Genomic DNA, 16,390 nt, shown 5'->3' with positions numbered 1-16,390 from the left:
TTTTTTTTTTGGAAATTGCATCCGTCTATATTGGAGGACATATTCTTCCTGGTCAGCCAGGATATGGTCAGCTCCAGTGTTTGAAATAAGCATGTAGCATGATGTGTTACTTAAGATTTAAGACTTCAATTCCTAATTTTGCTAGAGGTTCATGATGCAAACAAACAGCAACAGCTATCATTCGGGTGGGGGTATTTCTTCCCACATTTTCAGATATTTCTTCTTCTTTGTCTTCTAATGGTTTGACATTTTGTAAATAAGTAACTATGCTTGCTGCGTGGTAACTTGTTCCTCTCAAGTTATAGTCTGGCACATACATCCTGCAGTAAAATTAATTGCAGTTTTTGCACAGTTTGGTTTTCAATTAGTGAGCTTTAGAGGTGCCGGTAGGATAAATTTTGTCATGTTTGGACTGAGTTTGTGTGAAGCTAAGGTTATTTGGCTACTGGCTTATACACCACTGTGGTATTGACCTTCTTATCTAATTCTCTGCCAGAAAAGTGATAATGTTGAACTATTCCTTTCAGCATACTTATTTCTATTGCTAGAATCATTCTGGAGGAGAACATTTTGTCAAGTCTGTGACTGTGAGCTAACCTACCTGTAGCACGTTCATACTGTAGGTAACATCAGTGGTTGTGGATATCGTTTACAATATTTAACTCACTTAAGATTTTAAAAGTTGAGGAATAATAATAAGGCACAGTATAATACAGATAGAATTCACAGTATAAAGAATAGAAATCACATTTTAAAATTATTTTTTAAACTGTCATTTATTTCACAATTTACACAATAGAACATACAATATCAACTATAAGCTAAACTTAACACTTTGTCATGTGGTTAAAGTATAAAATCTATAAGACACTTTTTTCTTTTTTCAATTGAAAGTCAACTTTTTAAAATCATTTTAGATAATCAGTTACAAAACATTTTCATTAAAACATAATGTGATAAATACAAATGGAATAACTGTTTTCCTAAAATTAAAGGACTGGAAAATGCACTGTCTGATAAGTGGCTGATTTAATGCTTTTCCTTGGGTTGGCTAAATGTTACAAACACTGTCCCTTCTTCCTTGGCGTTGCTGAACACTTTATCTTCATAAGGGCAACCAGATCTCCGCATTAATGGGGATGTCATGACTTCATATCTGGTTGGACTTCCAACCACTTCAAACAGAGCAGATGATTTTGTGTCAGATTGTTTGGTTACAAATGTTGAAGTCGTGGAGGAAACAAATACATTGCCGAAGCCATCAGTCTCTTCATATGTTTCACTGACAGTCTTTGTGCCGATTATTCCTGCAGGCTGCTCTGGAACAGTTTTCACCTCAAGAACACTGACTTTGCGTTGTGCAGGACTGTGACCATTTTTTGAGGACTCGGCAGGAGACTCCTGTCCCAGATCATTATTTGCAACCTCTGTTTTTGGTTTAAATGTTGACATGGGTGACTTTGGTTGTTTCGCAGGCTTCCTAGCAGCTGAGTGTATGGAGATGAACGATGGGGAGGACTGGGAAGACTGTCTGATGAGTGGCTTATTGTGCACTTGTCTGGGCACTTCTTGCTTGAAGGGACTTGAATCACAAAGTGTTTGCAGATTCACGTCAGTCATCTCTTGGGTTTGACCTGATTTGGCCTTGCTTGACACAATACTTATTTTCCTGATGTTGTTGGCAGGTTGAAGGTTTTGCTCAGATTTTAAAGATTCATCAAATAGTCCTGACAAGCCTGCGATGTCAGCCTCAGATTTTAGATTGGAGACGGAGTACAGAGCCTTTTTAATTGCTTCTTCAATGTCAAGAAGCTTAGCTAAAGTCTCTTCCTTCAGATTCATTATTTCTTTACTCGCCTTTTCCAGATCCTCAAATGCAGTCTCAACCGAAGAGATGCTTTCTAAATCATCATCCTGTGTCTCTACTTCAACTTTCTTTTCCTGTGTTTTACTTTGCTTAGCATTTCTGCTTGGTGTAACCATCCAAGCAGGGACATTCTCGTATAATGTCTTCAAGGAGCTAACGTCAGCGCTGGTGGTTTCTTCCTCTATCTCTTCTACCTGAGACAGGATTCCCTTGAGTTCCTCACGTTTTCTCAAATTCTCAAAAATTTCCATGGCTGCCTTCACATTTCCTTTCATGATCTCTTCTTTGTGGACAGAAAGTCTCTGCCGCCGCTCATCCTCTGTCTCTTTTACTTTCTTCTCTCTAAGGACAACTTTATCTTCAAGCTTCTGATGCATTTCATTGAGGTCATTTTGCTGTAAATGACATGTATCAACCTGACTGTTGACTGTTGGCACTTCAGTCTCATGGTGTTGTTTTTTGGGAGGTTCAGAATTTGATTTGTATTGTTGAGTAGAGACTGTGTTGGTATAGCTATTGTCACTATCATTTATTACTTTTACCCTTTTGGTTAATAAAGGGACTCTTCTGTCCAGAGTCTCACTTTCCTTTCTTTCAAAATTCTGTAAAGCAGCCTGCAAGCTCATACTCATTTCATGTTTACCATCTTCTGAGTAATTTTTCATACACATCTGAATCTCTTCAGCTGCATTAATTTTCTGTATTACATTTCTCTCCGTTTCCACAGTGCTGTTCATGACCTGGCAGTCTGATTTTTCCCCTGTAAGTGGTGTTGTTTTCTTTTTCTTCTTAATTTCTTGAGCCTGTGGTAGATGTTGATTTGTTTGACTTAAATTTTGCACTGTTTCATCAACACGTCTTTGTTTGTATGTTTCATGTAAGGTTTCTTTATTGATTGTGTTTTCTTGTAGTTTATCTGTTGAGGGCACTAGAAGCTGTTTGCTTTGTTTTGGAGGTATCACTGCACTTTTTCCAAGGGAACTATTTGGTTCCTCCACAACTACTGATTTTGTCCATTGTGGCTTTGGTGGTAAAGCTGGCTTCGGCTCCTGTAGTTTCTCTCTAATCTTTTGAGGGATTGGAGGTGGAGTTACACTCTCGGAGCTGGATGATTTTGAGTTTCCATTTGCTACAGGGTTGGTTGTTGAATTCTGTGTTGTAACTGATGGTTGTCCTTCAGAGGTTACTGAAATTGAAGGAGATAATTTTGTGTCAGATGGAGGCATAGACACCACAACACACTGCTTGTGAACAGTCTTGCTCCTCCCTGAACAAACCCTGCCTGAGTTTCTGTATATCATTGCAGCTTTATAGTCTCCTTTGGATACATTTACACTAGATTTCTCAAGAGATTGCAGAGCCAGTTGAACATTACCTCTGACAATATCTTCTTTATCTAGGAGCTTCTGCTCTGTCGCTGCACTCTGCAGAGACCTAATAGTTGCCTTCACATCTCCTCTGATAACTTCTTCTGTCTCATCTTCTGTTGTCTGGCCATTACACTCATAACTTACAAAAGGTGGCAGTGATTCTGGTGCACAGTTACTGACTACAACTGCTCTTGGTTGACAAGCCTCAAGGGAAACATGGCTTTCCTGATCTCTCAGTGCATCACTGACCTTTGGATAAGTCCTGATTTGCTGGCATCTGGAGGAAGATGAACATGTCGACTGCGTCACTGCTGAGCTTTCCTCTTGTGCCGAGACATTAAGGTTGTATATTTTTCCAGGAACAATGACTTCACGTTCCACTTGCATGCTTTGCTGCTTAGCCATTTCAAGGGACTTCTTAGCTGCTTTCACATCTCCAGATATAATGACTTCTTTTTGTGCTGGGCTTCCTTCTGTATCAGGAGCTTGGGCTGACAAATTCATGTCATAGATTGTTCCAGGTTGAATGATCTCCCGCTCCACACACATGCTCTGTTGCTTTGCACGTTCTAATGACTGCATTGTTGCCTTTATGTCCCCAGCCACAATTTCCTCTTTTTCTACCATGACAGGTTGCTTTACTGCAAGTTGTTGCTTTGCTGATAAGACATCCCCAGGGATTATTTCTTCCTTTGGAACACAGTTTTCAACACTGAAAGAGCACTCTGATGAAAAAACTTTTTTGGTATTCTGTACATCTCCTGGCAAAACATCAGAAATACTTCGCTGTACCTGATCTTTCTGCAGGCATAGACTTCTCTTTGCTTCTTTCACATCCCCCTGAACTATTTCAATCTGTTCTTTAGCAACAAGGCTGTCATCAGCTTCATCCCCTGATAACTCTGTATGAAGACTCTTCAGGTAGTGCAGATCTCCTTTCTCAATGCAACTTTTATACAAGTTCACATTTCCCTTTTCATTCTCATCCACTCTACATGATGCTGCAGTCCTCTGACTACTGGCAGTAGCTAACAGATTTCCAATTGCTGACTTCACATCTCCCCTCTCTATGACTTGACTCTCACTTTTGGTTTCATAATTGCAGATGAGTGAATAAACTGACATCTCTGCTTGTCCCCCTGCAGTCTCTTGCATTATGATTCCTTTTTTCAAAGCCCTATCTTGAACAAACAATTCATCAGTCATCTGAACAATGTTTTGTATCCTCTGATCCCTCTCAAGGTTGATAGTTGTGGCTGACTGGTAGACTGGAAGTTCGACTACTGTGGTGTTCATTTTACCCTTCTCCACCTCTCTAAGAAGAGTAACTTCCGGCTTTAGGGTTGGTTTAAGTAAGAGTTGTAACATGATGTTCCTGATGTTACCACCAACAACCTCTTCTTTCTGGATTTGCACACCTTCATTTCTTTCAAGTTGATATTTGGCCATGTTAACATTTCTACTCTCATTTGCTTCTATGATGATTCCACTTGAGTGAACAAAAGACATTTGGTATAGATATGACAAGGTGTCAGCAACACTGCTGGCAGTGATTTTGTCTAGTGGTGTGGTCTCAAAGAGCCAGGTAGTGCACTTCACATCAGCTTTTGGTATCTCTTCCTCAACACCCTGTTTTGATGTATCTTCAGGCTCCTTGATCTTGTCCAGTGGCTGAGATTCAAACAGCCAAGTGCAGCGTTTTACATCTCCTTTCTGGCTATCTTCCCTATGGACTGTTTTTACCAGACCTTTCTCCTCAGGTTCCCCTTTCAGACTGTCAATTGTTTGATTCTCAAAGAGCCAGGTAGAGGTCCTGACATCACCATGCTGGACATCAGTGACACTAACCATTCGCACAAACTTCTTGCATGACTGCTCAGATTCAAATATCTGTTTACTGAGCTGCACATTACTGCTTCCAAACTCTTCAGTAACCCTGACAGAGGGCTCCTCTCGGTTGGTAAGGGAGTCCAAGGGTTGCGTCTCAAACTTCCATCTGGCTGATTTAACATCTCCTTTTTCAACATCTTCTTGGGTGACAGCTCGGATCACATAAACTTCATTATCTGCCTTGATGGCATCAAGTGGTTTTGTTTCAAACATCCATCTTGCTCCTCTTACGTCACCACTCATTACCTCCTCTTTTTTCACAGTTGTCACCTCATGAAACTGCCCCTCTTTGTCTCTGATGGCATAGAGTGGCAGGGACTCAAACATCATGGTGCTTGATTTCACATCTACATTGCTCACAGGCTGTTCCACAGAGACTAAATTCTGCTGCAGGGGTTCGTCATGGATTTTGTCCAGTGAGGAGGTTTCAAATATAAACTTTTTGTTCTGGATGTCACCACTCTCAGCAGCGCCCACTTTCTGAATTTTTGCATCATCATTTTCCTTATTGATCAGGTTCATGGGACAGTTCTCAAACATCCAAGTAAATTTATGTACTGAACCTTTTTCAATGTGTTCACCTTGGCTCTGTTCATCAGATGTTGTCACCATTTCAGATCCAATTTCATCAAGGGACTGGGATTCAAAAAGTTCTTTGACTCGTGAGACATCTCCTGACTGAAAGTTGACCTGGCTGACACATCTCATGTCTTGTTCTGAATTTGCATCCTTTCTTATTCTGTCCAAGGTTTCTGTTTCAAAAAGATGTTTGACTGTTTGAACACCAACCTCTGATTTGACATAATCCTGTATGGTGCTGCAGAGCTTCAAATTGTACTCCTCACCATCTTTGATGCTGTCGAGAGGCTGTGATTCAAACAGCCAAGTAATGGACTTGACATTGGTGTTGTCAATGGCTTCTTTATCTTTCACTTTTTCTGATTTGTCATACAAAATGTCCATTGGTTGTGTCTCAAATAACCATTTACAAGTCTTGACATCACCTTTGCGAGACTCCTCTTCTACAGAAGCATTTTGCTCTGTCTTGTTGAACTTGGAATGGATCCCATCTATTGTCTGAGTTTCAAAAAGCCACTTTGCCATCTTGACATCTCCCATTGTATTCTCCTGTCTGGTGATGCCTTTGATTACCTCAACATTTCCTTTTCCCTCTGTAAGCTCATCTAAAGGTTTGGTCTCAAACATCCACTTGTAGTTTTGGACCTTCCCTTTGATGAATTCTTCTCGGCTGACTGTTGTGACCTTATGGAGGTTTCCAGAGCTGTCCTTTATTGCATATAAAGGAGTCGTCTCAAACATTGCTTTGTTACCTTGTACGTTTCCTGCTGAGATGGCATTTTCCTTCTCAATTATCTCCTCGTCAGAATGAGCAATTTTGCTCAAAGGAATTGTTTCAAAGAGATGTTTGAATCCCTTAACATCACCTTTTTCAATCTCCTTTTCTTTGAATGAGGTGCTCTTTTTAATACTGCAGCTCTCAAACATTTGCTTTCTGCCTTTTACTTCTCCTTGTTCATCGGCTGAAAGGGTAATTTTCTCCAGATGCCCAACTTCATAGGTATCACCAAGAGTCTCCATTGGTTGAGTTTCAAACAGCCACAGAGAAGTCTTTACATCCCCTCCAATTATTTCTTCTTTTTCCAAGGACTTTTCTGTTGAATCTCCTTTCGGAGATGCCAAAGGTTGCATCTCAAAAAACTTCCTTTTGTTGACAACATCTGCCTCTCCTCTGCATTCAGCCCCCATTCCTTCAAACTTGTCTACTCCAATGACCTCCTGTATTGTGTCAAATGGCTGAGTTTCAAACATCCACCTCTTTTGATCAACTCCTCCTCTGTGGCCCTCTTCCAGTGATATACCCCGAATGATTTTCACTCCATCAGTTCCCTTGTTAATCAGGTCCAAAGGCTGGGTTTCAAAAAGCCAACGGGCAGTACTGATATTGTTGCTGTTGATCTCTTCCCTGCAAATGGATTTAATTTCATGGATATTGCCGCTGTTGTCTCTGATGGCACAGCAAGGTTCTGCCTGGAAGAGTTTCACAGTCTTCTGGACGTCTCCTTTCTGCTCCTGGACCTCAGATCTCAGTTTCAGGAAGCTATGGTCTTCTATGGAGTTGCAACGTCCCAAGTCACCCAGTGTTTTAGACTCAAAAAGCAGCCGAGTCCCTCTCACATCTCCTTGCTGGATGGGTTCTTTCAGCACTGCCTCGACCAGTTCACCTTCTTCTCTTTTTGATTTATTTAGAGAATCTAAGTTTTGAGTTTCAAACAACCATGTGGATGTTCTCACATCACCTTTGACAGAAGTCTGTCTTTTAGTAGACATTTGTCGGGTGCTGTCAATGTGCTCAAACACAGAGGATGTGCCTCTGACGTCTCCACCTTTTAACTCCTCATCATCTAGCAGTTTCTTGGTTGCATGAGGATCCCCAATATTGTCCAGAGTCCAGTTCTCAAAAATCCACCTCATGGACTGCACTTCCCCCTGATAAGCTGCGTCTGCTGCCTGAGCGCTCTCTGACTGCACTGCCTTCATTATCTCATCATCCACTGCATCATCAAGACTTGCCCGTAGGTCTGGGTGTATGTGTTTAAAGAGCCTCTTGAGTTCATTCTTCTGTCGTTGCTGGTAGAACGTGGAGAAGGTTTCTCTAGGTGGAGGGACAGGGAGGCTACTTAAAACTGGAGGTCCTTCATAGTCTAAGGGTCTGGGTGGTACAGGAGGAGGTGGTGGGGGAGGCAGGTCATCTTCATCATGAGAGGACTGTGAAACTGTGATTTTCCTGGCTGCGTTAGCCATCTTGAAATGAAAAAGAGACGGGAGTCATATTGTCATCAAAAACAGTATTAGTGAAGGTACATGCAAATAATAGAATGGCATGCATTTGGAAAGTGAAGCCATACTTTACCTTTCTCTATGCTCGCTTGATGTTTTTCACTGCAAACCATCCTCTGTCACACCAGGGTTAACAAAACACTTCATAGCAGTTAGTAGGCAGACATCAGCCAGGCACCCTGCCTATACTGTGGGTGTTGTGATTTACTTTATTAACTTAAGCCCAGCCTCTTTTTTCTCTACAGAAATACCCTGGAAATATAAATCTTGTGGTGCATATAGTTCAAATTTTAAGTATTTGGCAGGTTAATATGTTTTGCATTGGCTATGGACTCTAGGACAAATGATTGAAAATGATTTTAATAGTAATGGGTGGATTAATTTAGTCGTTCATTTAAACCTGTAGTAATGTATCGTGTTTTTAATATGTAAAACTTGAACAGATGGATATTGAGCAGCATTAACATTCATTTGGAGTTGGTCAGCCTGAATATTTTAAGTCTAATATTCACTCTGTTCTGGTTTGTTCTCTGCCAACAAAATAAGCTCTTTAGCTGCTAAATGCTCCACTGTTCACCAGATAGCTGCTATTTTGTGCGTTTGCCATTTTGTGTTGGACAGGTAGCATATAAAAGCTTTTTTTTTTTTTTTTTTTTTTTTTTTTTTGCAGCTGAGGGGAACTGCAGAGTCCTGTGATAATTCTCAGTAGGGTCATCACTGAGAGTGACCACTTTCATTTATAGCTGGTTATATGATCAGTGGTTGATATAATACTACAGATTATAGCAAGGTTAAAAGTCAAAGTCAACACTAATAATCATCATTAAGTTAAAGCCTTACTATTTCAAAAAACAATGTTGTCTTCTTATGAAGAAATTAATGCAAGATTTAATGTAATGATTTATATAGTCTGCAGTATATCATTAATAACTGTTAACTTTAATGCTGTGACCATGGTAAAAGAATATTGTACACAAAGCATCTAAGCTGTTCAGAACTTTTAAAATGTTAATGTCATTTTAATGTAAATGCCACTGCTATAGTGCTTGCTGAGTATAGGTTAACACTGGCAGTGTCAGCAAGTAAAAGTTAGTGAACTACCACAGCACACATTTAACAAACCACACTTTTGTAAGGGATGAAAAACAGTACAATACACTACCTTTTTAGACCTCGCTGCTGGAATACCAATGAATCCCTGTTGAACAACAAAGATGTGATTTAGATCAGTTTGGGTCATGAGTAAGTTGCACTATTTTGTCCAGAAATATATATGAGCACCATCCAGCACATGTGCTATACATTCAAAGTATGCAATAGACTGAGTGTAAAATGTTGAGTCGCTCCTATTGTGACAGAGCATTGTGGTCATTCCCTGCTGAAGCCCTTGACCTCAGCGTATGGGGAGGAATGAGAGGCATTTCAGGAACTTACTGGTTGTGTTGAGCCTCCTGTGGTGTCGATAGCTGCTGCTCTTGACAGATAGAGAGCTGATCTGTCTCTCACTGAAGAGGAAGTAGATATCCTGTCTCTGGCTAGTCTGGTTGGAGAGCCCCCCTTAGTCAGTGATGAACTAATTTTATCACCTGTAATAAAACAGACAAATTAAATCTAATAAAAATATATAATTTAATCATAAATACTTTGATTTGCTCAATGGGACAATAATAACTGTAGTAAAATAATCTTTTGATTGTATGTATTTGCTTGTGTAGATTCATTGAAACACACTTTTAAAAGTAGGACAGAGATATTGCTGTATCCTAAAATAAGCAAAGCAGAAGGTCTAGTGCTGGCAACAGGTTAAATGATAACACTGCATGTGTGTGTGTGTGTCTGTGTATTTATAGTGATGTTCATAGTGTGTGTATTTATAGTGATGTTGGAACCTTTCTTATCACTGTTTTAGCTCCCTCTTAACTAGTGGAAACAATTCATGTTCCTCCAGGCCTACAGTATGGCATCCTAAGTAGAGTAGCTTGAGTAGCTTGGTGGACTTACATAAATGAACTTACATATGATTTATTGCTCTGAAGAGAAACATTGTAACAAACAAGTCAGTTTACGAACACTTTCATCCTGGGAGCTGACGAGACAAATAGGCTCATACAGCCTGCCTGCTGCCTGGGACCTACACCAAACTGCATGCCATTGACTGACCATGATGCCCAAGAAGAGAGAGAGAGAGAGAGAGAGAGAGAGAGAGAGAGAGAGAGAGAGAGAGAGAGAGAGAGAGAAAACAACAACTGCTAGCTCAGCTGGAGTGACACAGATTGTTTGCACATTGTTTATGCGAACTCTGTGCCATCAAACCATCAACTCCTGACCAAAAGAATGCGACTGCCTGACCCCATGAAAAACACAGAAATGATCTCAGCCTTAACCTGCAGCTAAATGTTGCTACTATAATACAGTCAGTCACGTTTTTTTAAGCAATTGTCCTAGATATAAAATCATTAAAACAAACAGTGAAACTGTGTGGAATTGTTTTAGTCAAGAATATGGTAGAAATGATAGATTCAGAAAATATTTCAACAACAACAGCACAGTGAACAATATGACCAGAGGTCAAAAGCCCAGTGTATTGCACAGGCCATCCAGCTGTAACTAATGGCCAGATTTGAACACACCTCCCCTTTTCACACACTAAGCCCTCACAGGACAAAAGGATGGACCAGCAAGCTGGCGCCTCTCACGAGTCCGGACTTAAAGCATTTTGCATAGATGGGTGAGCAGACAGAATGAGGCAACTGAGCGCCATGGCGTGTCCTCACCCACTAAACTGAGAGGTCAACTTCAGCACTTGTCATCCACACAATTGCACACAATAGTATCAATAGCTTGCTCTGATTTATAAAAATCCAGTTGTTACCAAATCAAAAGTGAATCAAAGACAATTATTTTTACTATCTGACATCTGTTTGATCTGCGTTAATTCTCCAGGAATGAAGAGGAGCTATTAGCGGCACAGTAATGTGAGGGCATTTTGCGGCTGCTGGCAGCTGTACAAATGATGGTGAAATGCCATTGGTATTTGTTCTTCACCACCACCACCTTCACCACCATCAGCTGTTGCCGATTGTAGCCACATTCACAGACTGTAATGAAAACCTGCATACCAAAGAGTAGCTCATACTGGAGGGCCTCAGACCCCCCAAAGAGCACACACCATCACACAATGAAAGCAATATTCATTCTTATAACTGATATGCTGCCTCTGACTTATTTAGTGCAGAATCATTTTTTGATGGTAGAAGCAAGGAAAGCCAACAACTGAGTGATCCTGTTCTCTCATTTCTAAGGATAGCAAACTGAAAATTGATAGCCACTTACGACTTAACGAAAATGTCAGTGACATAGTCACAACACTTGAATTTGTGACCCTATATAGCTCTGTTATCACTCAAAACTAGGGGCAAAATGGACAGCATCTGGATCATCTTTGTTTCATTTTTGTCAGTAATTATTTTAGAAGTTCGATGATCAGTTGATTAGTCAGTTGACAAAAAGATAATTGGCAAGAACTTTGATGGTCAATTAATCATTTCACTAATTTTTCAAGAAAAAACTGTGAAAAATATTAACTGTTCTCTGGTTCCAGCATCTTAAATGATAAGATTTACTGCTTTTCCTTGTCATCTCTTTGGGTATTTTTTTTTCTTTTGTTGTTTTGTTTTTAGACCAAATGATTAATCCGTAATTAAAGTAATAATTAGTAGTAGACTTATCTAGTAGTAGATTGTTTATTCTAAGCTTTTATCCTCGTAATTCATTTTGGAAAAAAAAAATTATTTTGCTGAAATATAAGTAAAGAACATCCATGACACATTCATTATTCACTGCTTATCTAAAGAATCTAATTTGACAATACTGTAATACAAAACAATGCTATATAGTAGTCTCATTCATACATAATGTTAAAGCTCCTGATACTCACTAAAATACCATCCAGCGTCGTTCTCAGTCTCTTCCCTGTGTATCTCTGCTGTGTTGGATAGCTGACTCTCAAGGCCTCTGTGATGTGTGATACAGCCTGTCTCCTCTCTGCCTCTCAGTTCTCTGTGACTGAACTCTTTCTAGTCCTGTGGCCTCGGTAACAGCTGATTTTTATCAGAGCCCCCTGCCCCAGTGGAAGACTTTGGCTATTTTGGGAGGGTGGGCTGGCGGCTGCTGCTGCTGCTCAGCTGAGTCAATCACCTCTGTTAGTCACTGAGGGACTGGGACACCCCTCCACCTCCCATTCCCATAGCTACATTGTCACCAACTATAACGGGCACTGGGTGGGACCTACAGTATGTGTGTCAGTGGGGGTTCAGTGGGCACAAAAAAAAGACATACAGGAGCACACTAAAGGTCCTATTTTGGTAATTTGGTAAATTGATAAGGCTCTTATGAAAACTATTTCATACTAGTATTGTCATATATTCTGCTAGACCATCAGATAATTTTCTACTGTTTAAAATGTAATTGACTGCTGAAATTTTTAGTACACTATGATTTCCTTAGAAACTCTAGCAGCAGACACTATAGATGTCCACTCACATTCCAGTCTGTCCCTTACGCATACCAGACACATCACAGGGTCAAAGCATCAATATACTGGAGCAATATCAGTTCCAGGACACAGAGAGGTACGGGCTCAGAGGGCCAAGGTCTGCGTCACAGTCAGAGCCGTCAGCGACAGCCTCACTCCTATCTTAAGCATGTGTCCCAAACACATAGTTATGTATTTACGCTGCTACATCCTTGTCTTTATTTAGCTGTTTCCTTACAACCTCCAGGGTCAAAGAATACAAGGGTAACTGTTTACCCAGCTCTGTCAGGATTCACATGGTGACATTTAAATATGTTTTGCTCTGTGGGAACTTAATATAGATTCATGTGATATATAGGATGTGTAAGGATGCTTAAGCACATTTTTGACATATGCTGTTGAAAAAGTCAACACTCAAGTCTCAGAATATAACAACTACTTAGTAACCCAGGAGAAACAAAGAACTGTCAGGACTACAAACATTAAATGGCTGAATGGGCTTCATTTTCTAATATCTTTGTTTTTTAACAGTCCAATGAAGTGAGTATTACTGATTGTGAACTGAGTCACCAAAATAAAACAGTGACCTCACATCTTTGAGGGAACCCTGGCACTAATCTCATCTGCCCTATCAGATCTCAGTGACCGTAAACATGATATTCAGCACTGCTGCTCACCGTGTGAGTATCTGGACGTTCTGTCGTAAGACTCTTGGAGCCCATTCATGGCCTTTTGTCCTTCCCCCTGGGAGGTTCCCTGTGTATCAACAACATATAGAGTCATAAAGACAGTTATTATACAGTGTTTGTGGTGTTTGTACAGTTTCTAGTGGACATAGCCAGGCTGCCTCCAGTTTGCTAATGCTAAGCTAAGCAAACCACCTGCTGGCTGCAGGTGTTAAGAGTAGACAAGGGAGTCGTATTAATCATCTAATCTCTCAAAATGTTGAACTATTCCTTTAAAAACAAATGTAGTGCCAGTGTGGCTTCAGATTTCAGAGGGCTGTGTTTTTGTCAGGAGGTGAAGGAATTGGTGTTTTATTACTATCTGTTTCCATGAGGTGTTAACCTGAGCTGTGGGTTGTTGCATGCCAGGACCAGCACCAGTTCAGCTCTACTGCCAGCTGGCAAAATACAGGCCTGATTCTTCAACTGTACACCAGTCACTAAATTCCTGTTAGCATCTGACTGAGCCGTGTTACTTTAGATAATGTTGTCAACATTACCTGTAACTAATTTGCCTTTCTGGGGCTGCTTGACTGCTGTGACACTAGGATGTAAAGTGCCGAATCTCACTCAGTATCACCAGTGCAGTTCGATATAGGATACACTTTTTTGTCATTTTTGAACAAATGGAACAACGCTCATGTAGGTAACGTCCATACCTGAGCAGTGGAGTCCTTTAACAGAGTGTTATAAGTCCTCCAGTCCTGCAGGGGGCAGTCTCTCCCTGTTTTGCTGCCAGCACCAGACCTCACGTTCAGCTGAGAGCTGCTGAGGAAGCTCTGCTGCAGGGTGGCCTTGGACTCGAACAGGGCGCACAGAGCTCTGGTGCCTGAGGATTCTCTCTGTGGGAGGGAGTCCATGGAGCGACTCCTGGACAGATTAGAGCTTCTTCCTGATCCCCAAAGCGCCACACTCTCCCTGCCCTCTGTCCTCCTCCACTGAACATCCACACAGCTCTCTGACACCTGGAAGGCAGCAGTTGATTTTCATGTGTTTTTGGACAGTGTTGTTGTTTTAATGGCTGCCATATTATGAGTCATGATGAGAAAAAGAAAAGATGCACTACCTTGAGTTTAGGCTCCACTTTTTCAATACTCCTGGGGTCGGCACAGCTTTGGTAACTGTTTGAACACATTTATGGGCAAATTTATAAATAATAATCCTTTGAACCCAAGAATCAGCTGGGAATTTGTGAGACATGAGAATGAGAAACTAATCATTCCTCATTGGCTACCAGAGGAAGACAGTAAGCTCCCAGTGTGTGTAGATGAATGAATGTGAAGCAGGATGAGGCAGGACACCTGAGCATACTCAGTCACCTTTGCCTGTAAAGGTAAATAACACGGTATATGAATGTGCATACATGTATTGTGTAGAACTTACTGTTGCACCAGCTGAGACACAGACTTCCTGTTCCAGTGAGTTGGAGTTGTCATGACCCATGACCTCTCCTGAACCCCAGAAAGACTCTTCAGGGACTGGGTCCTCCTCAGGCCAAATGCCTCCATACTTGTTCCCTCTAACAGCTGAAATGAGGACGTTTTAAATCACTTGATCACAAATATGTTTCTGTTCCTTGATCATAGAACTCATAACAACATATTGTTATATTTAAAGCAGAAAAGATGAGATCCATAAATTCTTTCTTCATTTATCTTTCATGCTTGAATTCAAGCATACAGCAGCAGTTTGACTTCATTTGAGTTATTATATAACAGATTCTCACATTGACAGTCATATGACTCTGTTAATGTTTATGAACTTTGCATTTGGACACCAAACCCAAATTTACACCTCACTATGACTGTGTGCTATTGTATCACAAATATGTATTTTATAGTGTTTCCATATGATATGCCATTATCTCAAAAATAAGGAATAAAAGTTACAAATCTAAATTTCAAACTGAGAAATTTATATTCTGATTCATATCCAATAAATTAAAACATGAAGAACTTACAGTTACAAAGCATAGCACAGTTACAATATTATCATTGCAAGTAGGCTTTATGCTGTAATGTTTGAAAAGATTAAAATAATATTCCACCCCATACCTGAAGAGAAGAAAAAGAAGTCACCTGTGCATATCTGTCTTTCTGGCTGACTTGTGGTTTAGAAGCATCTCTCACAAGACACAGCAATTTCTAGAGACCAAAGTCCTTTAACACCTTGTGATTCACAGCTTCCGGATGTAATCAGATCCCCTGGAAAATTTCTCTGATATAGCAATAAAACACAAAACTACACAAGATTTCTCACAAAATACATTTTCTCTCTCTGTCAATTCATGAAATTTGTTGTATTCTATATTTAAGTACCAGTGACAGTGATGACAGAATAGGACATTCAAAAAAAAATGCAGAGAATCCAGAGAGCAGACCTGTGTGTACTATGACAGCTGGTCCAGTCAGATGTCGGTGTTGAAATGCCTGGCATTACTGGATCTCATGCCAAAGCTCAGAGCAGGAGCATTTTATCTGCACCTCACATGCTTACTATAGTCACTTTTTACTGCAGCAGAAGTCACACTCATTCACCACACATGCCATTTTTCATTTATGTGCTTAGATTTGTTAAAGTTGCTATTGCTATTCTGCCGATACAGGACTTTACCAAAGTACAGAAAAGCTGATGATTCATGTAGTGCTCATTCCTGTTGATGATTACAGTCTGCTGGTGTCAGACAGTGAGTTTAAATTCTGCCAGTATTGGCACATGAAGTTTATACACCAATAAATCAAAGGGAACTTTATATTTTACTTTTCTGGAACACAGGAAACATGAGGTAACCATTAACTGTCTTTAAGATTTACTAGTGTGCAACATTTTGTGCTGCACATTACACTTTCCTTTAATCCAGGTTCAAATCAGAGTTAAAGACTGGTTTGATACCTGATGTTTTAGATGGTTATGTGATATTTTGTCCCAAAATACTAATGCCACCCTGTTTGTTATGCCCCTTTTTCTGATGGGATCCTCCAACTCTTATTATTCTTTGCTCATTATTATTATTATACCACTGAAAAACTCACCTACACTCTATAAAACAGCTCTACTGTGATATCAGTTCAGAGCCACAAGGTCTGTATTCATCTGTGGTTATATGGTTATTTCTTTAAAGACTGAGGTACCTAAATTAAATTAA

General features: G+C 40.2%; 1 protein-coding gene across 3 annotated transcripts; it reads right to left on the bottom strand.

The window, feature by feature from the left end:
- Positions 1-757: 757 nt before the first annotated feature.
- xirp1 (xin actin binding repeat containing 1) lies at positions 758-15,436 on the bottom strand. 3 transcript variants are annotated; one of them, XM_051070154.1, is made up of 9 exons: positions 15,324-15,433; positions 14,629-14,771; positions 14,312-14,366; positions 13,905-14,210; positions 13,198-13,276; positions 9,421-9,572; positions 9,149-9,184; positions 2,284-7,950; positions 758-2,232 (listed from the first exon to the last, which is right to left on the bottom strand). In XM_051070154.1, exons 2-9 carry the CDS (start codon positions 14,751-14,753, stop codon positions 1,030-1,032), a joined length of 7,623 nt encoding a protein of 2,540 aa, XP_050926111.1. In that variant the 5' UTR covers positions 14,754-14,771; positions 15,324-15,433; the 3' UTR covers positions 758-1,029. The 3 variants fall into 3 exon arrangements, with proteins under 3 accessions (XP_050926111.1, XP_050926110.1, XP_018532998.1); XM_051070153.1 differs by lacking the exon at positions 758-2,232 and having other exon boundaries at positions 2,669-3,053; positions 3,487-7,950; positions 15,324-15,436; XM_018677482.2 differs by lacking the exon at positions 758-2,232 and having other exon boundaries at positions 2,669-3,053; positions 3,487-7,950; positions 15,300-15,375.
- Between the last annotated feature and the right edge of the window lie 954 nt (positions 15,437-16,390).

The sequence above is a fragment of the Lates calcarifer genome, linkage group LG4 (genome assembly GCF_001640805.2).
Source record: "Lates calcarifer isolate ASB-BC8 linkage group LG4, TLL_Latcal_v3, whole genome shotgun sequence".
Classification (NCBI taxonomy): domain Eukaryota; kingdom Metazoa; phylum Chordata; class Actinopteri; family Centropomidae; genus Lates; species Lates calcarifer.
This window is presented reverse-complemented; position numbering and strand designations above follow the sequence as displayed.